Genomic DNA, 24,650 nt, shown 5'->3' with positions numbered 1-24,650 from the left:
CACACCACAGAGCCCACTTGAAGCACGACTGACTGCCCTGAAATCTCAGACTACAAAATCCGCCCCATTACCACAATGGCCCCCACACAGCACGTACTCACCCCCTTCTGCCGTAGTCTGCCCACAACACAGTGCTCTAGCTGTTTCCGCACCGCCTGCCACTTGAACCTGTGCCTTTTTGGTGGTGGGGGCTGTAGATTCTGACCCAGCCCTGGGACCCCAGTGCCTGGGCCTGAGCTTGGCACACTTGGAGTGCTCAGGAAATGCTCGACAAACAAGCACACTTGCCAGCAGGATGGCAGTACTCTCAGTGTGAAAAACCTGAGACACGAGGAGCCTTTCTCCTCAGACAGCTGGGGACTGAGGCATTCCAAAGGTGCTGAGGACTGAACTGCGTCCCCCGCCCAAGTTCTTATGCTGAAGCCCTAAACCCCTACCCACCATGTAATGGTATGAGGTGGGGCCTTTGGGAGGTAATTAGGGTCAGATGAGGTCAGGAGGGTGGGGCCTTCATGACGAGATTCATGCCCTTATGGGAAAAGACACCAGGTGCTTACAAGCCAGGAAGAGGGCCCTCACCAGGAACTGATCTTGGACTTTCCAACCTCCAGACCCATGAGAAATAAACGTGTGCTGGTTAAGCCCCCCAGTCTATGGTCTTTTATTACGGTAGCCTGAGCGGACTAAGACAACGGCCAATCATGGATGCAGATGGTTCTTAGCACAGAGCCAGCTCCGAGCCCCATCAGGTAACACCAGGCAGGGCAGCTGTGCCCTTTGACCCAGGAAGAGCTGGCAGCTATGTCCCATGAGACTTGATTACCTCTTTCCACCTGAGCCACTACCTCTTTGATTTCTTGAACTCGAACTTTATCTCTCAGCCTCCTCTGTCTTTATGCCTTGAGCACCTCTTCTGCATCACCAGCATCCATGCACAGTGCCCTTATGGGGGAGACAGTTGCCCCAGCAGCATATCCTATTCCCAGAGATGGCATGGCTACTGCCCAAGAGCCCCACCAAGCCCCACATCAGCCCTTCCACTCAGTCCAAGGGCCTTCTAGCAGCATACTGCAGAGTGCAGGCCCAGAGTACTCACGGCCCCCTCCGTCCACACTCTGGGGAAGCTAGGATGTAACCCCGAAAACCAGCACAGCCCCCGTAGCACAGTCTCTGGGAATGGATCCCCAAGCCTTGTATCACCCACTTTCAACATGAGCAGACGAAGCTGACTTGAGCCCTCACGTGTCTTCTACAGATCCTCCCTGCCCACCCCATTCCTGGGCTATCCGGCACACCTGAGGGCCACCAAATTCCCTGGGCAGTTTCAGTGGTGTTTAACCCTGCAGCCAAGCATTTAAAGGTTAGGCTTGGGCCAGCTGCCTTACTCCACGTTAGCAGGACGACTCCTCTTTGGGCCACTGCCCTCGTTTTTAGAACACATATTGGAACACACAGCCACAGCTTCAAATGCTGCTAAATGCTCTGAATACCCTGCCAACATGACAAGCCAACCCTGAGCCCACCACCAGAGTCCTGGGCAGGGCCTGGCATGGAGAGAGCAGCTCTGGAGAACAATAAATGGTTCTCTTTTGCCCACTCTTCCAGGAAGCGCCCTGAACCGGAGCCGTTCCTATACCACATGACCAGACCGCTCATGTGGACACAGAAGTGCTCAGCCAAAGGAGGCCCCGTGTGGCACCTCGTGGAGACACCTGCACCTTGGATGCTGGGAAGCCCATGCAGGAGGGCAGCCAGGCCTCTCTGCTCTGCAGAGTAGGCTCAGAGTATGGAGAGCCGCCACAGCGGCTAAAACAAGAGAACACCAGGAGCCACATGGAGCACAGGGGTTGATGGGACAATGGCTATAGATTCATTCCCAGCTCCAGCCCTGGCCCTGAACTCAGTCAGCTCAATTCCAAATCTCCACATTTAGCAAAAGCTTCCTGCCAGCCTGCCTGGAGACCCTTGAGGTCTTCAGGGGCCACTAACAGGAGGCTGGCACACACCAGGCACTAAAATCTTTGTCACGTGAACAAGTCAAAGGACAGGGAGACACACAATCACGTTCCCATTATATGAAAAGTGCCAAGCTTAAGACAGACAAGAAAGGAGGTCATTCTGCCCAGGGGCTTTTTTGGAAGGTGGGGAGCATCATCACTCAGAAATTGACGGACTCGGAGGAACCACAAGGGTCCACCGGAAACGCAGGGCCCGCTGCCCTGTGGCTGAAAGCACCGGTGATGGCTCCCAGAGAGGCCCAGACCTGAGCTGGGGCCAAAAGGAAATGCGCAGATCTGAAACGCTCTCTCCCCAGTGTCCCCGACTCCCGGGATTCAGGGCAGACAGCAGCCCTCAGTCCTCGCCCAGAAACACCTGATTGTTCTATACCCTCCAGGGACTGCTGCTGCAAGCATCTCTCCAGTTGCAGCCTGGAGGATGTCCTTGAGAATGACCCCAGGGGTGCAAATGAAAAGCTGGTATGGCCAAGGTGCCAGTGTGGTAGAGCCTCACACTGGCCAGCTGCTCCGAGGCAGGCCACAGTATTCCAGGGACAGGTGACTCCACCCGTCACCTTCAGAACTGGGCCCACTATCCCAAGAAAAGGAACAGAAGCTTCAGTTTTGCAGCTACCCCTGGTCCTCACCACTAGGGACAGGTGTCCCTGTCAACCTCCGATCTCCCGCGTTAACCTTACAGCCATCCGCACCAAGCCAGATCTCCACCATGCATGGTCAGTCAAGCATGGCAGCGGACCAGCTAAAAACAGATTTTTGCCTCTAAGTGTCTGTGGTCTTTCCTCTGGGCGATGGACACATGGCCCAGATGCCCTCTCAGCGAGGGCTCTCCGCAGATGGCCTTCAGCTCTCAACCCTTCCAGGGACTGTGTGGGCTGCCCAGAGCCCCACCTCAGGCCAGACCCGTCTGACGACTGGTCGAGCAGAGCAGGAGGGCCTGACCATCCCCCCTGACTGGGGACGGCTGTGAAGGGCCCCGCCTGCTCTGGAGCAGAGGCTGTCAGGGGGCCTCCGTCAGAGCTCTCCCTCTCCCTCTGCCTGCTCCTGCTTCCTCCACCACCCTCCACAGGCGTCAGTCCCAAGGATACCCTTTTAATAACTACACCGCACGCCAAATTCCCCACTCCCGGAACCCAGCCCGTGGCACCGAGTCCCAAAGACGCATTAATACACGGTTCTACTACTCACTGATCCTCAGGAGTAACTTCTCACATGAGCCAAAGCCACAGCCCCAGATGACAGCCCTGACTGTAGCCATCTCACTGAACCCGGACAACTGACTTTTCTCAAAGTCCCCAAGGGGAGTTTCAGCTAGGAAGGACTCTCACAGTAACCACCCCTCCAAGTGCCTCACCAGGCCCACGACAGCCATGGACTCCGCCGGGCTCCACCTGACCATCAGAAATCCCCAGAATGAAGGTGCTGCCACATTCTGAAGGGGCGCTCTAGGTGCAGACCGAACAACCGTCAGCCATCAGCGCGTTCCTTACTACACTAGTACACTGTTACAGCTCCCTCTCTCAGGTCAGGCCCACCCTTCCTCTCCACCTACCCTCCACCACGAGCCCAAACTACTCACCACTCAGCCAGCCCCGCCCACACTGGCCTGGCCATCCCCGAGGCAGATGGAGAGCGGGCCACATGTGGGGCGTGTTACACCGAGCCTTGGTACACAACCACCCGCCAACTGCAAGTGCTCTGGGCCCAGAAACCTAATAATCCCCAGTGGCTCTGGGAGAATGGAAACAGGTGGCCTCTCGAGGAGGTTCTGCACCTCTCCTTGAAAAGCCTCACAAAATCAAAGGACCTCAGCTGGGTCCTGTAAACCCAGCCAAAGACACCTCCTGTCCTAGGAGCTGGGGCAGAGTCCAGCTCCATGGGCCTCAGGGGGCTCCCCTGGGCTGCGTCAGGGCCTCAAGTCCTTTGAGAGCTCTCAGGGAATCCCTGAGCGGGAGGGCGTGTGGTGGAGCCTCTGTGCCTCCCTGAGTTCTCTCTTCTGGGGACTCACACTTCTGTTCTGCTCCTTCGGGTTCTGCTTGCTGGGTCTGTTCCCCAAGTGCCTGCCCTACCCCCAAATGTGGGTCTGGCTGTCTTGCTGCAATAGAGCTGTGACCTGGGCAAGCTTTTGAGCCTCTGAGTCTCAGTTCTTGAGCTGTAAAATGAACCACCCACCTGGCAAGGCTTAGCAAAAGTCAAACAAGAGCTGCCCCCATAAAGTACCCAACAGAGGGCCTGGCCGCAGGCGCTCAGCAGACAAGTGCTGCTGTCAGCCGTGACGAGGAGGCGGGAAAGAAGAGGGCGCCGTCCATTTGCCAGCTTCCCCCCCGCTCCTCCTCAGCTGCAACCCCCTTCCTCACCACAACTCCCTGGCATTAGAACACCCTCCCCTCGAAGGACTTTGACCGACGCGTCAAACCCCTTCCCTGGCTTGCTTGGCTCCTGGCTTCCTCTGCAGATGGAACCCTTGAGCCAGCACCCAGGAAAGAGACTCAAGTCCTATCAGGCCACCCAAGTGAGGGACTGCAGCCCAGGCCACAGCCCCAGACCCCGCAGGGTGAACCTTCCTGTGTTGTAACAAACTCAATACCGTCTAACGCTCTCCCTGACACAGAAGGTATTTTGCCAAAATGTCAAAAACGATTCTGACTCCATCTTTAACCTATCACCCATCAGGCTGGGAAAGCCAGAGCTCAGTCACGATCCAGGGGCAGAGGGAGAACAGGGGAGGGTACACCAGTGACCCGTCCCGGAACCCAGCGTCTCCTGTGCCCACCCCTTCCCAAACGCAGCCGTGCTTTGCTTCTGAGCAGGCCCAACACGGGGCATTCATAAACACCAGGTCTCCCACCAGCAGATCTGTTCCCGGACATGCAGATGGCAGCCACCCCCACCGTGTCCACCTAACACAACATGAAAACGGACAGTTCTAACAAATCATTTAACCCTCCGTGCTTCCTAGCTCCTTACACTTAAAAAATGTACACGTGTCATAAAGTAGAGTGCTCCTTCAAGGCAGAAACTGTTAGATCTTTCCTGGTCCTCATGACCCTAGGAAACTGCCTTTGCACTCAATAGTTGTAAGTCTGTTCAACAGATACATGCAAAAGTTCCACACAAACACTCGCACAGTCACACACACACACATCACGTAACCCTTCTCCAAAGACTGCTGCTCTAGGACACTCTATTATTAATTCTGGGACAAGAACCAATTTTGCACAAGGCTGCCCTCAGGCTGTGAATACATAAAAGAGAGAAGGATCCTAAGAGACTACCGATCTCCAGTCCCTCCCTTTACAGGTCAGACACTCTGCTGCTGAGGAGTCCAGAAAGGAAGAACCTCCCCGACTCCCCACCCCGACACACACACCAGCCGGATAATGACAGCACTGAGACCAGAGTCGTCAGTCGGCTGGTTCCTAGTACCTTACTCCTTCTCCTAGCATTCTGGCAGCCCCTACAGAGAACGTCCCAAGGGCATAGGACACAGCAGTTTTAATACCGTTTTCTTGCCATCAGCATTCCCATAGTGTGTGCAGAGTACAAAGCTCTTCTGTTGTATGTGACAGCAATTATATTTCAAAATATTTTCAAACAGGTACTTCTATTCAACCACAGGCTGCTTCCTATCCCAGAAGAGCCTCCAGGCAGACTTCATTTTGTTATGGGATAGAAAAACAGCTCACATGGATGGTCATTACCTTTGACAAGCAGCCTGTCTCTCACAGAAACCCGCCGAGTGGAGTCGGAGGCTGTGGCTGACGCCCGGGACCCTTTGAGACCGTCATCCCGCTTCAGTTTGCTTGCCAGCGTCAGCATCACTGCTACCTTTATCCTGAAAGGCCAAAAGCAGGTTAAGACAGTGACTGGACAGTGAAGACAATGATGTAAGGTGGTTTTTAATATTTTTCCCATAATTTAATTACAGAAAAATTTAGCATGTGAGATACAATAACACTGCATTCCTTCATAATGAATTTGGATAATCTCTATGCCTCTCTAAATCTGATGTTTTAAAGTATGAATGAAAATTCAACAAGGGAGAGCCAAGCATTTAACACTCACTGGGCGCCAGGCCCCGGGATGTAGCAGTGGCAATGCTCCTGAGCACTCATGGTCTAGGGCAACCTCTGCTGATGGGCCTCACGTAGGCCCACCGCTGTCCACTGGTAAGTCTGCCCATCCCTGCTGTGTGGACCATGCACCTGAGGGTGTGGCCCCAGGGCCTGGCCCAGCACAGACTGAAGGGAGTGTCCACCTCCGGTGAGGAGGGAGCACCGCAGTGCTTTCTTTCCCCCTTCCTTTAATAAAGGTGTGGCTAGAACCTTAATAAGCATCTTCACGTTTATTTACGTTGTACTGTATTTATATTGTTAGGCAACAGCAACATAGTTAAGTTACAATTAATGCTCCAAACTAGATTCTTTTCACTTGGCTACTTCCAACCCACCTATGCTTCAGGTTCCCTCACTGACAGCTCACTGGGAAGGATAATAAAGACCAAAAATAGGTGATGCACTTGACTGCTTCGGAGAAAGGACTAAAGATGTCAGCGATGTTTACTGACAGATAGAACTGTCCTCTAGAATCCGCCTTCTGTTTCTAACATAAACCGCCATTCATCTGACAGGCCTCCTAACTCTTCTTGCTTGCTTTACCAGTTGGAGAGGAATTCTGGAAGTTTTTTTTTTTTCTAATTTTTAAATTTTATTTTTTATTTTTGGCCGTGTTGGGTCTTCGTTCCTGTGCACGGGCTTTCTCTAGCTGCAGCGAGCGGGGGCTACTCTTCATCGTGGTGCGTAGGCTTCGCACTGTGGTGGCTTCTCTTGCTGCGGAGCACGGGCTCTAGGCGCAGGGGTTCAGTAGTTGTGGATCACGGGCTCCAGAGTGCAGGGTCAGTAGTTGTGGCGCACGGGCTTAGCTGCTCCGCGCCATGTGGGATCTTCCCGGACCAGGGCTCGAACCCGTGTCCCCTGCATTGGCAGGCAGATTCTTAACCACTGCGCCACCAGGGAAGCCCTGGAACTTCTTTTGATTGAGGACAAAAATTGGTCACCAGCTCAATATTTTCATAATTTCTTTTGTTGCTTTAATGTAATTTCCTTTCAATACCACTCTGATCATTTTCAAAAGAAAATGATCTAAAAACTTCCAGATGGAAAACATGACCTAAGCACAGAACTTTTAGTTTGAAGCCAAGATCTTGTTTTTTTGTTTGTTTTTACGAATGAGGCAATTTATTAACCCAGCATCATTTGTTCTGATGCTTCTTCTTGGCAGCTGTCACCTGTCCAGCGATTCTGTCCAGATCTCTCTGTCCCTGAGGTGTTAGTTTGTGGCCCCCATCTTGGTCCTTTTCCACCATTTTCAGCCCCTCCAGGGCTTGGAGGACCCGACGGGTCTTGGAGCCTCTGCTTAAGTGGCTGGGCATGACACCATGTCTCTGACGCCCCCCCATAGATCTTGGTCATGGCACCAACCCCAGCGCCGCCCCAGAGGTACAGGTGCCGTGCTGTGGAAGCAGCTCGTGTATAGAACCAGTTCTCATCGTAGGGAGCGAGCCCTTTATGCTTGGCCAGCTTGACAGTGTCCACCCATTCAGGGACTTTCAGCTTCCGGACTTTCTGAGGAAGGCTGCCAGAGCTCTGACAAATCCCGCTGGTTCACGTCTTTTACAGGAAACTCCAGGCATCGTGCAGCCTCTGCACTGCCAGCCAGGGGCTGAAGCCAAGATCCTGAAAGCCAAACTATAAGAATAACTCTCCCCGCATCAGTATTTTTAACCATTTTAACCCAGGTCCCTCACATAGCTTTTCACACCATCTTCTGTGTATTCCCCCACCCCACAAAGACTGTAAGATTTAATTTTCTATTATTTGTACCACGAAAACAACATATTGAATATGACCTTCTGAAGTGTACAGGACCTATGCACAAACACACACACATCTAATCCCTTTAAGAGTCACTGGTCTGGGGACTTCCCTGGAGGCACAGTGGTTAAGAATCCGCCTGCCAATGCAGGGGACATGGGCTCGAGCCCTGGTCCGGGAAGATCCCACATGCCGCAGAGCAACTAAGCCCACGCGCTACAAATACCAAACCTGCACTCTAGAGCCCATGAGCCACAACTACTGAGCCCATGTGCCACAACTACTGAGCCTGCGTGCCACAACTACTGAAGCCTGCGTGCCTAGAGCCCGTGCTCTGCAATGAGAAGCCACGGCAATGAAAAGCCCACGCACCACAGCGAAGAGGAGCCCCCGCTTGCCACAACTAGAGAAATCCCACGTGCGGCAATGAAGACCCAATGCAGCCTAAATAAATAAATAAACAAACAAATAAATAAATAATTTTTAAGAGGAGTCACTGGTCTAAATGCTTCAAGAGATAGTTCTATTACACATAAGCACTCACAAGCTCCTAGAATTTCAAACCTGCAAAGGACTTCTCCCCTGACTCCCACTCTATTTTATGGATGTGGACTCTGGGACAACCAGGGCCCAGGAACTGGGTTGTCTGAGGCCACTCAGCTGCTAGAAGAGGTCACCACGAAACACTAGTTTCCCTCGTGTAGACGAAGGGAATGTTTTTATCTCAAACGTGGTGATGGTTTCAGGGGTATATACGTACATCAAGACTGATCAAATTGCATAGTTTAAGTATGTACAGTTTAGTGTACTTCAGTTATACCTCAATAAAATTGAAAAAAAAAGGGAAACCAAACCATCGCTAGTTTCTTTACTCCCACTCTACCTCAGCTGGACCCACGGAGAGGACCATCACCGATGGACACACACCTTCCCAGCTTCACCCAGGGCAGGGACTACCGGTTCCGTTTACCAAGCCCCCTCACAAGGGAGGGCGGGGCGGGGGGAGCGGGGCGCGGAGTCGGGAGCTCCTGTGGAGGCTCCAGCCCACAAGCTACCAGACACAGCAGCACCAGCTAGAGCCAGCACCCCCCTGCTCAGCGGCCCCCGAACGATCCTGCCAGGAATCCCTCAAGCAGAGCTGGATCCCAAAGCAGGGTCTGCCTCCCCAGCAAGCCCACTGCCAGGCACCCACACCTGAACACATCACTCTCACCACATCGACAGGGTCGCCTGATGGTGGGCCAAGATATGCGTCTATCACGAAGTCCCCTTGGTTTCTATCCTCTAGCTGACCCTGGTAATACAAACACGTCAAGCAATAAAAGCACAGCGTGTGTAAAGAGAGTTCTGTAGGCAGTACCCTAGGAAAGCATAATAAAGAGCCCAACAGAAAGGGGATCCTAGGGCACATGACTGGTCCGCACCCAGCTCCCTGCAGACCCGCACCGAAGGAGCTGCTCAGAGGGTCCTGGCAAGACTCACTCATACAAAGAAAGGCTCACACCAAAACACTCTTCTGTGTGGCTGCAGTCTGAGGACTCTGCTTAATTCTCTTATACTCCTACCCCACACCGAATTCTTCTCTGTGGGCAGAGTATGCCCCATACTCAATTCCATTTAGAGTCAGATTCCTGGTTTTCAATCGTCAACAAGTTTGTGGCCCTTAATAAAGTACACAGGACACTGACTATGCAAGGTATCAAAGCAAACACTGGCGTCTGTTTCCTGTAGAAGACAAAACTTAGTTTCCTAACATTCTATGAAATCTAAGTATATAATGACCATCTATTTCTCCACCATCTGTATCATTTTCACACACCACTTTAGGGATAAAGCAAAGGCCTAATCGGGGGATGCTACACAGCTGCTAATTTAACTCTGTACAAAGAGATCTGAACGAAAATAATCATTCAAGCTGTCAGGTTAGCTGAACACCTGCAGTTGGCTGCAGAATTCTCTCGTCTTTCTTCGGTATGCTTCACCCCTTGAAGACCTGATTTAAAACTAAACTTCCCCTTTACTGCAAATTACACTTTGACTAGGGCAGCATTTTCGGTAACAGCACCCTCAGTCTCTAAATTCCACAAGTTGTAATTGGCTCATTTAAGTTCTTCCTCTGGGTGGGACTTGCTTGCAGACTGTTCAGAGAAGATTCTGATGTGCCGTATTTACTAGGCTCATCATCGAGCAGTACTGACTCAGTGTTCCTGCTTATAGTGGCAAAATCAGGCCCTGTCACCCGTGCAGGGGCCAGTCAGCTCACGGGGTGAGGACCCCCTCATTTACGATTCTTCCTGCCCTAGACAAGTCCCAATCTAAGTGTAAAAGATGGAACTGCAGGTCACTAGGGGACAACCAACTTCTCCAGCCAAAGAGGCCCAGATCAGGACACAAAAAAGCCCACACCTCACCCTTCTCCTTTAGACTGTCAGGGCCCAAGGAACCTCCCACCTGGCTCCATGGCTGGCTGACTGATGACCTTTGGAGCCCAACCCTTTTACCTGAGCAGTAAACCTGCCTCCTCCTGCACTGCCCTGCCTACTACCTGAGCAGCAGGTATGTCTAGCCCTGCACCACCTAGCCTGGTGATGATTTATGTCTCTGAACATCTCCCCCACCCGTGCCCTTCCCCTACCTTCATCCCCTTACTCAGCCATGAATCCTCTGCACAAGGTAGGTGGGCCTCCTCCCTGTTCCTCAACAACACCCCGCTCGTTTCTGGAAGCTTCTGCTCACCCTGACATCCAGGTCTGGAATGCCCTCCCTCCCTTCACCACCTAATCCTGCTGCTTCTTTAGGATAACAGATGACCACCCAGATTCCTACCTCTCCTCCAAGAAGCCTTCTCCGGCCACTCCAGTCCATCCTGACCCCACTCCGGCGCTGGAGGGAAGGCAGAAGGGCGGACCCGATCCCCTCGTGGGACGGATGACGGAACTGAGACCCAGGGAGAGGGTGGGGCCACACCCAAGATTACACACCAAACTTGGCCGTACGGATCGGTCCAAGATGTCCTCCCCGCTCCTCTGGCCCGGGAAGACCCTCCAAACCAGCCGTGGTCGCCCCCGGTTGTGGGGAAGCCGCAGGCAAGTTGGCGAGGCGGCAGCCGGGCTCCTCCTCACCCTCAGCGTCCCCCTGGCCTAGCCCGATTCCCAGACGATCAGGAGTCCGGCTGCCTAAGTCCGAGTCCCGTTGCCGCCGGCCACGTCGGGCCGGTGACCTTGGGCCCACTCGGCGCTGCGTTTCCTCCCGGACAATGCGGCTAGCAGCTCCCCCGCGACGGCGGGCGCGAGCGAGGCCGGGTGTGCTCCCGTCACAGGTCCGGGCTGGAGTCGAGCCACCCTCCAGCCCGTGGCAGCCCCTCGCCCACCGCACGGCCGCGCGCTCCTCACCTGGGCACCCCGAGACAGGCGAGGCGGGCCCGGCGCCCAACACCATGCCCGGCCGGCCGGCGGCGGCGAAACGCAGCCCCTCACAGCCGCACCGGCTCCGGGCGGCGAGACCGGAAGTGGCGGGGCGGGGACTCGGCCGCTCTCGCCCGCGGCGGCCGAGACTGCAGAGGGCGCTTTAAAAAAAAAATTCAAAGCCCCGAAGAACTTTATTTGGAGCCTGACAGGCGAACAGCAGAGCTGGGGCTGGGCTCGGCGGCCGGCCTCTCGGGCCTCTCTCATTGGCTGAGGGCACGGCCTGGGGCGGGCACGGATCTAGCGACCCACGCTGATTGGTCAGCGGCGACCGGGGGCGAGGTCGCCCAGTCAGTTTCCGAGCCTGCGCACCGAAGGGCCGGGTTCTCTGCGCGCTGTTCCTGCCTCCACTCGTTTGGCCGTGTGCTAAGTCTGGGCCTGCGGCTGAGAGGATCCCCGCGCAGCGTGGCCTGCAGGGGCTGCTAGGCCGGTACTGACTGCCTCGGTGGATGGGGCGCCCGCTGTGTGCCCATCACAGTGCTCAGGATGCAGAGGAGCGGCCGCCCCACAGCCCGCAGTGTCGGCAGTGAGCGGGGCCGGGCGATGAGCCGTGCAGCCACCAACCCCCGGGGCGCTCCGGAGAGACTGCAGTGGAATGGGTGGGCGCTTTCCTGTTGTCTTACGGTTTTCATGCCTTGTTTTAGCTCTAACACTTTTGCAAAGTACTTACTTTAAAAGATCTGTTTCAAATTGTTCTAATTTCTAGCTCGTTGAATACAAATTATTCTCACGTCCATTCGCGTCCTGGTGTGGTTGGTAATAGGCGCTCTGGCAGGGTCAGGTAGGGCTCCTGGAGGAGTGAGCCATCTGAGAGAGGAGGTTCACCTCGTGGACAGGGACAAAAGAGCCAGGGAGTTAGAATTTTATTTCCAGAAACCCCACTGATAGGTTTTAAGCGGTGGAGTGACAATACCAAGTTTCCTTTCTGAAAGAGGCTTCTGGCTCTGAGAGAGCTGGTGGGAGGGGCGCCAGGCAGAGAGGAGACCCGAGTGAGGAAGACCAGTCACGGACCAAATTCACGGTACTCCTTCTGTCTGGGAACAGTTTCCTCCTTCTTCACCTGGCTAACTCCTAAATTTTCCTAAGCTTAGACACCGCTTGCTCAGAGAGGGCCCAAGGTCTGGGAGAGGCAGGTGCCCCTCTGTGACTTTGCTGAAGCCCAGTGCTTCCGCATTCCTGGTGCTCAAGACACCGTCAATGCCTGTTTCCCCGAGCTCAGCTCCTCAGGTCCTCCTCTTCTGTGTTTCCCATAACACTCCTCCCCGATCCTGGCGACAGGTGGTCAAAACACATCTGCCGGATAAGTATTGCATGAGCTTGTAGCAGCAGTCCTGGCGAGAGAAGATAAGGCCTGAAGCAAGGCAGCAAATTAAGGTACAGTGCATTGGCTTGAGTATTTGTCTTGCAAGGAACACTGTTTGTAGGACAGCCTGAGCGCACATGGGCCCGCGGTGGCCCAAATCTCACCACTGTGGATAAACGAAGCTTCATTTCATGAGGCTGCCTCATGCCCTCACCTGAGCCTTATTTAGGGTTTACTAGGTTCTTGACTCATGTAATCCTCACAACAACCTCATGAAACAGGTGTTTTATTACCCCCATTTTACAGATGAGGAAACTGAGGCACAGACGTTAAGTAGGCTGCAGAGCTGGGATTTTCCCTCAACCAATGCGCCATGTCCAATAGGTGGCAGGAGAGGGGCAAAGCTGGCCCTCCTGCTTCCTGGAGAAGCAATTTGTGTTCATCTGCGGCTCCTTCAGAACCGAACTTTCACTAGCTTAAGCACAAAACATTTAGAAGACAAGATATGCTCATAGGATATAAGGAGACAACTGGGAGCCCGGCCTCTAGCTCTCAGTGGCTCCATCTGAGTCCTGGCCTCTGGGGGCTGGCCTTGTCCTCCCAGATGCCTCAGTGGAGCTGGGGCCTGGCCTCAGATACATCTTTACAATCCAGGCCACAGAGGGGGCTGTCCCTTCCCTCCCAATTTCACATTTTCCGGGATAGGATGGCTGGGCTCAGATCATGTGCCCACCGTGTGTGTGTGTGTGTGTGTGTGTGTGTGTGTGTGTGTGTGTGTGTGTGTGTGTGTGTGTGTGTGTGTGTGTGTGTGTGTGTGTGTGTGTGTGTGTGTGTATGTGCATGCATACCCGAACATATAAGAGGAAGGGGTAGAGGACCAATTGTGAGCCTCTAATAGGGAAGAACCTTTGTATTTTATTACAAGTTAATCACGAAAGGGATGTTGCCTAGAAGCTTAAATTATACATAATGGTCCATCGCTGGGAACCCTGCCTCCCAGGTAATGAGCATTAAGCTACAATGCCTATGTTTAGCTCACAGGAAACATCCTGGCCAGGCCCACCTGTGAATGGCTGCAGAAAGGAAGAAATTAGCACATCCTTTTGGGAGGCTGACCAGAACCAGGACCTTACCCCCTCCCCTTTGAGTATAAGAGAAGCCTGAATTCTGGCTTGGGTGAGATGATTCTTTGGGACACTGGTCCATCACCTTCTCAGTTTGCTGGCTTTCTGAATAAAGTCACTATTCCTTTCCCCAACAACTTGTCTCTTGATTTATTGGCCTGTCGCGCAGTGAGAGCATGAGCTTGGACTCGGCAATAAGCCTCCCAGGGTAGTACTGGTGCCAGGGAACGAGCCGGTGGACACAACTCATTAGGTGTCCTTCCCACCTCCTTCACCCCTACCCCGAGAAGCTCAACCCAGGGCTTCTGGCTGGAACAGGGAAGGGGAGATGTCCCCTAACTTTTCAGCCATTCCTGTCTCTGGACACAGCTTCACAAGCTGTCCCAGAAGCTGTCCCGGCCTGGTCTGGGACTGACCTGGGTGACATGCTACCACCAAGCCAGGGCTCTGGGCAGTCTTCAGCCTGGGGCAGGCTGCCAGCTGGTTAACATCGTCTGGTGCGAGGGCCTGGGTGCCTGCTGGGTTAGGGCAGGGCTTCCTAGGCAGGAAAAGGCTAGGGAAGCCCTAAGGGGCGAGCCTTCCTTAGTCATTCCCTCCACTCTTCCCTCCTGCACACGCTGTGGACGGAGCAGAGCTCTCCCACACCAGTGGCACCCGATCGGGGTAGACGTTCCTGGCTCCGTGTTTCAGTGGAAGACTGCTCTGCCCCACACCGTCCTAGGGACTCGAAGCCTTTGCCAGGGCAAGACCTCAGCGATGTTCCAAACGCAGCCCCTTGCGTGGATTGGGAAACCGCACTGGCAACACTAGGTGTGGAGTAGACGTCGATGGAAGGGTCCAGCTCAACCCTCAGCTGGTACCTGCTCCAACCTGTTCTGTGTTGTTCCAGGTTATTCCACGGCATGCATCCTACCCTCCAACCAGGCCCTATTCTCCTAGGGAGTAAGGCCCAGGGCACTGAAGAGCAGCCTGGAGACACACAGGCCCGTGTCCCTACAGGTCCTTCTGAAATATATGTCAGTAAGTCAAGAACTGTATCATGAGCATCTACCAAGTGCTGAGTGCTGGAAGGGGACGATGTATACAGCACAGACCCTGCCCTCCAAAACCACGAGCTCCTTGGAGAACTAGTACGGGTAAATCATGAGAGAATGAGGGATACAACTGGGACTCAAGGTTTGCTCTGCACACAGCAGATCAGCGACTCCGCAGTCCCGCTTGAGTTTAGAGACTGTTGGGGGAAGGAGGGAGGGAGGATAGCTTAGAGCCTATCTATGCCTTAGAGTCCAGCTGGGGAGGCTGAAGACGAATGTACAAAACCCAAGGTCCTCCTGGTGCTTCTGTTGCTAAAAGTAGAGATGGTACGTTATTGTTAGGAAAAGCTTTATTGGGCCTTTTACAGTGAAAGGCAGTGCCCTGGGTCTAATTTGGAGAGGAGAGGATGAAGCAAAGACGACATCAGACAAACAGCGGCTGGCAGTGGTTGTGGGGTACCGGGAGAGGTTGTCAACCAAGACGCATCAGCATCCTTGTTCAACCAGTTCTGGGATCCTTTGTAACATGAGGGGGGGCAAGCCCCTTATAGTTGGGCCAGATGGGGCTTGAATGATGGTGATGATGATGATGATGGTGGAAGCAGCTATCATCCAGGCAGCAGACAATTGGATTCGAAGTAGTATGACTCTAACCACACATCTAGTATAATTAACTTTTGACTGCTCCATAACTGGCCTCCAGGGAAAGCATCGTGTTTCCTTTTATTCCTTTAAAAAATAATAAATGGGCTGTGACAGCTTTCCTGAAAAGGGACTGAATCAAAGCAGTGTTTTAAATATTACAGGACTGAGATTTTCTCACTCACCCTAAAGCCACACTAGGCACATTTTAACAAGGGCTGTGCGTTGTAACTGGAATGGAGACATCGTACAATCAGCTCCCCGTGGTCCCTGCTGCCCCTTCCTGCAGGCTGCACTTCTGTGATTCTTCCCCTTCAGGTCACCCCGTCAGATCAGGCCCCTATGTGGAAAAGCCCTGGGAACATTACACAAGAGAGAAGCTGCCTTTCTCTGAGGCTTTTGCTTTTACTTTCTCAGGAAAATATATTAAAATCATCTGCCTTTGTCACACTCTCTCCTGTTTTGCGTTGCATATTCTTTTGTATTAGTTACTGACTGAAGTCTGTTCATGTTTTCAGGTATTTTTATGCTGCTGATTAAAAGTTTTATAGTTTAGTTCTGGTAGGGGACATGAATAGTAGGGGTGTGTATTTGTGTGTGTGTGTGTGTGTGTGTGTGTGTGTGTGTGTGTGTGTGTGACCATACATGCTAAGCTGAATAACAGCCCCTTGAAGGTGTCCTTGAACTAATTACTAGAACCTGTGAATGTTACTTTACATGGTAAAATGGACCTTGCAGTTATGATTAAGTTAAGGATTTTGAGGTGGGGAGTGCTACACATGGAATGTTTATGTCCCCCCCAAATTCATATGTTGAAATCCTAGCCCCCAAGGTGATGATATTAGGAGGTGAGGACTTTGCGAGGTGATTAGGTCATGAGGGTGGAGCCCTCATCAATGGGATTAGTGACTTTATTAAAAAAAAGTCAGAGAGTTCCCTTGTCCCTCCTGCCATGTGGGGACACAGAGTGAAGGTGGCCATCTATGAATCAGAAAGTGGAACCTCCCCTGTTACCAAATCTGCTGACAACTTGATCTTGGACTTCCAGCCTCCAGAACCATGAGAAGTAAATTTCTATTGTTTAACCACCCAGTTTGTGGTATTTTGTTATAGTAGCCTAAATGGACTAAAATGGGGATTATCCAGGTGGGCCCATCATAATCACAAGGTCCTTACAGGAGAGAGTCAGGACATCAGAGTCACTAGTAGAGGATGTGACAGTGGAAGCAGAGATGGGGGTGATTGGAGGAAGAGGCCTGAGCCAAGGAGTACAAGTGGCTCTAGAAGCTGAAAAAGGCGAGAACATGTCTCCCCTGAATCCTCTGGAAGGAACAGGGCCCTGTAGACACCCTGATTTTGGATTTCTGAGTTTCAGGACCGCTAGAGAATAAATACGTGTTTTAAACCACTGTTGGTTATGGTACCCATAGGAAGCTCATGCACAGTATCTCCAGGAATCGTGCCAAGAATGGTGGTTGGTGGCTTCAAGGGCAGCCTGGGATCTGGGTACTAAGGAGACTCCCTGGAGGACTGGGCAGGTGCCGTCAGCCCAGGGCTCATCGTGACACATTCACGGGGATTCAGGATGCACAGACCACTCCTGCAGTGAGGTGCTGCTGCCTGGGTTTTATATTTTGTATAATACCTACAGTTTTTGTAGTTCTAAGTATCTGGCATTGTCTGTTTTGGTGAGTGATATGGGAAGAGTGCCACAAAACCTGTTTTCCCTTAAAAAAAAAAAAAGAACCCTGTCGTTGAAAATGTATATCCATGAGAGTTTATGTAAACACCCGAGGGAAGAAGGTAGGAACGGGATCAGGAGCAACCATCCTGTGTTCTGAGCATCTGTAACAGCCCAAGATGACATCCATTGGGCTGCATCTTGGGCTGCAACCCCTGGGACCACACTGGGGTCACCCAAGACAGTCACCTGGCACATCAAGGCAGTCCCACCTCCAGGGAGAGTCCCTCCCCCTGCAGCCACAGATCCATCTCACTGGAGACTGGGGTGAAGAACCAACATCCCAGTAACTCCTTTCTAAACCCTCGTGACTGACGTCTGACTCCGGAACTCTGGTGATGGCCACGCTGTGGCTCCTGTTTGTGAAGAGGAGGAGCCGCCGTTCAGAGTGGACCTGGGCTACTGCTTGCTCTGCTGGTATCAGGTGACCCAGCACAAACCTTTAAGGGGGCAATGAAAGTCCTAAAAGCCTTCAGATCTTTTGACCCAGTAATTCTATTGTAGAGATTGGCCTAACGGAGTAATCCAAAAGCAGACAAAGACCTGGCACAAGAATACCCATTGTTACAGAACTTGGAAGCAACCTCAAGCTCAGTATTAGGGGAAGGTTAACTAAAGTACCATTCATTTACTTACAAGAATATTACACAGTGATTAAACTTGATTGTTATGCAGATTATGTAGAAGCATGAACATACTTATTAAATTAAATGAAACAATCAACATTCAAATTGTATAAATTCAATGACCGCAATTCTGGAAAACAAATATATGGGCAGAGACTAGAGGTAAATTAACAAAAATGAATATAATTTTTGTGTCAGAACGGTAGCATTTTGAGTGAATTTTTCTTCAAACTTTTATTTTGTCTTCATAACAATACAAAGGTCTCTTTTAACATGACTGACCCTTACCTTGGAGCACAGGTCTTGCGTCAAATAAGTGATTTTAATGCTGTGACTCACTAGAGAAATAAATATGGAGCAGCATACGGCTTCCTTGAACACACTGTTTAAAAAACAGGCAATCCAAACCAGGCTTCCAAAGCCTTTCTAAATTTCAAGAAGACAGATAAAGTTGTTTTGAAATAAATGGTGACTATCCACGTGGCAGTAGAAATGCCCCTCCATGTGCTATATGTACAGTACATTCAAGTCCAACGAAATTCTAAACGTACGTTTTCTACAAGAAAATACAGTCTGCCTCACGGCAGTCCCCAAACACATGCTGCAGGAAAAAGGGGACACTACCTCCATCTGAGAGGCCAGGAGAAAGACCCAGGGAGCACTGGGGCAGGTTACAGTGAAGAGAGATGATGGAGAGGGCACAGTCAATAGGATGAAGAAAGACTCAGATATCCACCCTCACCATCATTATTACCTAATCTGGCTACTGCTATAAGGCACGTGCCAGAAACAAGATAGTTAATAGAAAGAACTAGGCAAGGTGACCATTACATAATGAGACAATGTGATTGGCTCCCTAGAATATCCAAGGGGCAACTGAAAAGTAAAAAACTTTTAGTTTAGTAAAAAACTAAAACTGAACAAAGTGACTCGCATTAAAAAAAAATCAACAGGTAAATTTTCTGTACCAACATCAGCCGATTAGAAGTTATCAAGAAACCCTTTTCACAATGCGGGGGAGGGGAAAGAAAGACGTAACATATTTAAATAAGCTTGATGGCAAAGAGGCATGACCTGGGTAAGAAAATTACAAACTTTACATCTCTCAGAATGTACGTGTCTGGATTAGGGAGAAGTTTGAAGACATCGTCTGCATGGAGAAGCCCACATCACGTGAAGGAACCATTGAGAACCAGCTAGCAGGGAAGGGTGGGACCTGAGCCCGGTCAGAGCCCGCATGGGATGTTAGGTAGTGAACAGGTTACTATCACCCCATCACTGCTGTACTGTTCTCAGCAGCGTCAGCCTGGAAGCCACCTAAGACTCTACCCACAGGTCCTTGAGGAAATCAGGCGCTTCAGGGGGTGAGGTTAGGTAGCTACACACAGAAGCAGCAGACGGGCACCTCCTGGCATGGAAATGTGTCCACCGTCTATCATAAAATGGAAAAATTCGTGGCATAATTGCATGAATAGTATAATGACGTTGTGTAAAAATAGTCTGTTTAGAGATAAGTTTACAACCTATTAGAAAATATTTAGAAGCATATTGTATTAGTTTGCTAGAGCTGATGAAATCAAGTACTATAAGTGGAGTGGCTTAAACAAAAGAAACTCATTGTCTCTCAGCTCTGGAGCCTGGAAGCCCGAGACTAAGGTGTCGGCGACGTCGCGAGGGGAAGCTGTTCAGGGCTCTCTCCTTGGCCTGTGTCTTCTCGCTTTGTCCTCACATCATCTTCCCTCCGTGCGTGCCTGTGCACAAATGTCCCCTTCTTACAAGGGCACCAATCATATTGGATCGGGCCCCAGCCCAATGACCTCATTTTATTTTAATTAAATCTGTCAAGGCCCAATCTCCAAATAAGGTCACATTGTGAGGGTCCAGGGGTTAGGGCTCCAACATAAATTTGGAGGGGACACAATTCCACTCGTAACACTTATACACCAACTGCTGACGGTTGCTCTGGGCTATGGGATGGGGTGGAGGTGGAAACCTGGCTTTTCACTACCTAGAACCCTGCGCTGTTGGGATTTGTATGGGGTGGGGAGGGAGGGAGAGTCTAGGACCTTGTTCAAAACATTGCCCATCAAGTGCTGAGAGGGGTGGGAGCTGCTCACCTTCCAGGTTCCAAAGCCACATAGGCAGCCCGGCCATGGATGGTGGGGGCACTGCCCGACTGGAGGCCGCTGGGCCCACATGGCATGGGGAGCTGGGGGCAGAACAGACCTGGGGCTCAGAGAGCATCTCAGAGACCTCTGTAAGTGGTCTGGGAAGGTAAGGGTCTGAGACCAGGCGGATAGCCTCTCCCCATCTTGGCATCTCTTGGAGGAGGGGTGAGGAAGCCGCCCACCCCCAGCTCCACCGGAACCCAGCTGCCTCTCTGAGGCCACGTGGAGGAACCGCCAGGGCCGGGCCGCCAGGGCCGGGCCACGAGGGGTGTCCTTCCACCAGGGCGATAGTGGGCGAGTTGCCTGCCTGCCTCCCAGGGTAGCCCGTGGGGAACACGGAGGTACCTCGGGCATCCTGGGCCACCGCGTCTACACCAGCGGGGCACTCGCGGCCGCTCTGAATGCCCTTCTCGGCTCAGGCCTTAGACTCGGCCAGGCTGCTGGGGTCCAGCCCCTCGGGAGCCTCCGGCTCAGTGCGACCCGGAAGGCCGGGTGCCCACCCCGCAGATGCCGTGCTCCCCCGGACCATGGGCGCGCGGACCTGGGGCATGCGGTTACCCTGGACTAGGGGACACGGGACGCGGGGTTACTGGGGGCGCGGGGGTCCGGAGCGTGCGGTCGCTCGGGGCGCGGCTGGGGGCACCGCCCGGCCGCTGACACCACCCCCCGGGGGCCCCCTTCTCGGGCGCCCTCCGGATGGTGAGCGTAGTGGCCTCTCCCCGGGTCCACGCAGGAGGTGGCCCAGCGCCGCAGTTTTCCCAGATCCCGTAGCCCGGGCCACCTGGGGCTGGGTGGGAACCGCACTCGGGCGGTGGGCCGCCTAGCGTGGCTCCAAGGGTGGGCCTGAGACGGTCGCGGGCAGGGCGGGGCCCGCAGGGCCGACAGCCCAGCCCAGGGCTGCGTGCGAACTGCGTTCCCGCGCCAGCTGTCCTGGCCTCGGAGGAAGCTGCAGGAGCTGGCTGCAGGGCAGGACCAGCCTCCAGGGGGCATCTAGAGGAGCCGTGGAAAAGCAGAGCAGAGGAAAATCCGTGAGGGGAGACGCTTTATACACCTTTGGGAAGAGCTTCCCTGCACGGGGGAGGGCGGCTACCCCTCCCAGGATGGACTTTAGGACGCCGATCCCAGCCCTCCCGCCACAATTGCTCACCACCTCACATGAGAGATCGCAAAGGGTTTCCGTTAGAGGTGGATTGTAGATCTAAATGTGAATGGTAATAATGCTTTAGAAGAACTCATAGAATACTTTACTCGGAGAAGGCAAAGATTCCTTAAACAGAACCCAAAAAGCACTAACCATAAAGAACAAAAAGAATACCTCGGACTACATTAAAATTGAGACTTTCTCTTCATCAAACGATACCATTAGGATAGTAAAAAAAAAATAAATAAAACAAGCCATAGAGGGGAAGAAAATATTTGCAATATGTGTACGCCACAAAGGCATCAAGTCCAGAACCTATAAAGATTCTGCAGATAAACAAGAACAGGGAGAAATTCCCAAAGAAAAACCAGCCAGAGACTTGGACAGGTGCCATGCAGACAAGATTACTCAAATGGCAAGAAGCACATGACACATGCCTCCTCACTAGTCATCAGGAAAGGCAAATAGAAACCTCAGTGTAACATCCCTTCACACCCATGAGAATGCCTAAAACGAAAAGGCTAGGAATACCAAGCAATACCAAGGATGTGGGGCCGCTGCAACTCTCATGCCCCACAGATGGGAGTGAAAACTGGCACATCGGCTTTGGAAAACAGGTGGTGAGCAAATGCTCACCGTACAACCAAGCAATTCTACTCTGAGGTGTTTATACATTTTTTCACACACACGTACTGATTCCACAACTTGGTTTTTAAGCTTAATAGTATGTTTTTGAAGTCTATTCGTATCCGTATATAGAGATCCATTGTATTCATTTTAATCTATGCTTGTGTTATTACTTCGTAAAAATATTTCACAATTGTTCCTCCCGTTTCCGGGACGTTTAGGTTGCTTCCACTTACCTGGTATTACAACGGCACTGCAGTGAACACCGGTACAGCAGCCTGGGGCACAGGGAAAGGGCTTCTCCAAGGCCTGCCTCCAGAAGTGAAGTTGCCACTGGTGGAGGACACACATTTTTAACTTTTGCTAAAACTGCCAAATTGGTCTTCCAGGTGGTCACAACTTAACATGCCAACAAGCAGTATATAAGAGCTTGCATTTCCCCATAACTTCCTGGCAGTGACAGACTTGGTGATTTTTGCCATGTGATGGGTATGAAATGGTCTCTCACCGTGGTTTTAATTTGCATTTCCCTGAATGGTGAGTTTCTGCATCTTTTCTCATGTCTATTGGCCATTCAGGGAATGGCCTCTTCATATCCTTTGCCCACTTTTTCTGTTAAGTTGTCTTTTTCTTATTGATTTGTAGAAGTTCTTTATACATTCTGGAACAAATCCTGTGTTGAATACACAAAATCTTCTCCTGGTCGGTGGCTTGTTTGTGCTTTGTTTATGGTTTCTTTTGTCATATGGAAGTTTTCAATGTTGATGTCAAATTCATCAATCTTTTATTTTTTAAAAAAAATTTTTGGCTGCACCTCAGGGCACGTGGGATCTTGGTTCCCAGACCAGGGATCGAACCCCAGGCTCCCTGCATTGGAAGCTCGGAGTCTTAACCACTGGACTGCCAGGGAAGTCCCCAGTCTTTTCTTTTATGAGTTGTGCTTTTTCACTAAGAACTCCTCTTCCCAGAGGTTATAAAAGACATTCTCCTATATATTTTTCTAATAGTTTTACAGTTGTTAATATTTGAGTGTATAATCTTTTAATTCAACTGGTGTTTATGTTGGGCTATGGGTAAATAGGAATCCAATTGCATTTTTTTCTGTACAGGAAACCAGTTGTTCCAACGGTATGTCACTGAGCTGTCAGCTCTTTCCCCACTGAAGTGTAATGTCATGTCAATCATATGTCAAGTTCCCAAACGTGTTTGGGCCTGTTTCTGGACTCACTATTCTGTTCCACTGAGCTATTTATCTTCCTACCAATACTACTCTCTTCTCATTATTAGTTTTATAATGGTAGATCTTAATCTCAGGTAGCACAAATTCCCTTCACAAATTCATCATCCTTCCCCCGCACCCCACCAGAAATGCCTTAGCAGTTCTAAAATCTTTACTCTTCCATATGAATTTTAAAATCAGTTTTTCTAATTCTTTCTGAATTTGTATTGGATTTTAATTGAATCACATCCTGATTTTGACTTAAGAAAACAATTAAATTTTTCTTTATAAAAATACTCCAGGGCTTGGGAATTCCCTGGCAGTCCAGTGGTTAGCACTTGGTGCTTTCACTGCCAGGGCACCCCTGGTGCCCTGGTCAGGGAACTAAGATCCTGCAAGCTACGTGGCCCAAAAAAAAGTACTCCAGGGCAGATCAGGTTTTGGGGGTCTATGGCTCAATGTACAGTTTGGAGCCCTCTTTAAGAAAGATTATACTCAGTTATATAAAGTTGGTATACAAAGTATACTTAAAGAATTCAATGTTAGAGATGAAAGTGAATATTCATTTACAGTGAGAAAATAAATAATAAATACTAAAAATATTATGAACCCCCAAAAATATGATCATATAAATTTATATATATGTAATATATAAAATTTATTTAATATATTTATTTTACTTAATATATAATATAATTTTTTATAGTATATAAAATACAATTATAAGTAAATACAATATGTGAGTTATATCTTTTTCTGTTTTTTCATGTTTGTGGTATTTGCAGTTTACTTTCTCATTCTAAATAATATTTAATTTCATCCCTAATTTTGTAGTCATAATTGAATGTCTTCTTAAAGAGCCCCCCACCCCTATATAACAAACTTCTCCAGAAGTTTTCATAGCCATTGTGATAGGCAGAACATTGCACACACACACACACACACACACACACACACACACACACGCGCGCGCCACTTAACACCAAGATATCCATATCCTAATCCTTGGAACCTATGAATATGTTACCTTCCTTGGCCAAAGGGATTTTACATATATGATTAAGTGACAGGTTTAAAATGGGGAGATTAGCCTGGGTTATGTGGGTGGGCCCTAAATGTAATCATAAAGGTCCTTACAAGAAGGGGGCAGGAAGGTCAAAGTCAGAGGGAGAGAGATGTGAGGATGGAAGGTCGGAGAGAGAGTGATTTGAAGATGCTGTGCTGCTAGTTTTGAAGGGGAAGGAAGGGGGCCACAAGCCAAGAGAAACAGGCAGCCTCCGGGAGCTGAAACAGGCAAAGAAACGGATTTCCCCCCCGAAGTCTCCAGAAGGAGCACAGCACTGCAGACCCCGATTTCAGCATTCTCACCTCCAGGATGATAAGAGAGCAGGAGTGTGCTGTTTGAAGCCACTGGGCTCGGGGTCGTTGGTTGCAGCAAGAAGAGCACACACAGCCTCGTTTCCATAGCTACCTCTAGAAGCGTCTCTTACACAGCAGGGTCACACTCTACCTGAGCTCGGCAGCGCGCTTTGCCCCTCTTCCCAGCTAACAGCAGTCCTGAAGGTCTCTCCTGTACGCACGCGCAGAGCACCCCACTTGTGTTAAACATGCTCATGAGCATTCCCACTGCTCCCCCAGACCCCGGGGAAGTGGGGTCACCCACCCCCATGTTC

The 24,650-nt window shown here is 51.1% G+C and overlaps 1 protein-coding gene across 2 annotated transcripts in view; it reads right to left on the bottom strand.

Moving 5' to 3' along the window:
• UBE2F (ubiquitin conjugating enzyme E2 F (putative)) overlaps window positions 1-11,402 on the bottom strand; it is a 51,339-nt gene extending 39,937 nt beyond the window's left edge. Inside the window, exons 1-2 of one of the 2 annotated variants that reach the window (XM_024752762.1) lie at window positions 11,281-11,402; window positions 5,717-5,850 (exon numbers count right to left, since the gene is read on the bottom strand). In XM_024752762.1, the coding sequence (XP_024608530.1) occupies window positions 5,717-5,834 (118 nt within the window). In that variant the 5' untranslated portion in view covers window positions 5,835-5,850; window positions 11,281-11,402. Of the gene's footprint in view, window positions 1-5,716; window positions 5,851-6,465; window positions 6,591-11,280 lie in introns of those variants that run through there. The other variant, XM_024752763.1, reaches the window with a different exon arrangement.
• Window positions 11,403-24,650: the final 13,248 nt, after the last annotated feature.

Source organism: Neophocaena asiaeorientalis, unplaced genomic scaffold, assembly GCF_003031525.2.
Source record: "Neophocaena asiaeorientalis asiaeorientalis breed wild unplaced genomic scaffold, Neophocaena_asiaeorientalis_V1.1 scaffold294, whole genome shotgun sequence".
In the NCBI taxonomy this organism is placed as follows: domain Eukaryota; kingdom Metazoa; phylum Chordata; class Mammalia; order Artiodactyla; family Phocoenidae; genus Neophocaena; species Neophocaena asiaeorientalis.
This window is presented reverse-complemented; position numbering and strand designations above follow the sequence as displayed.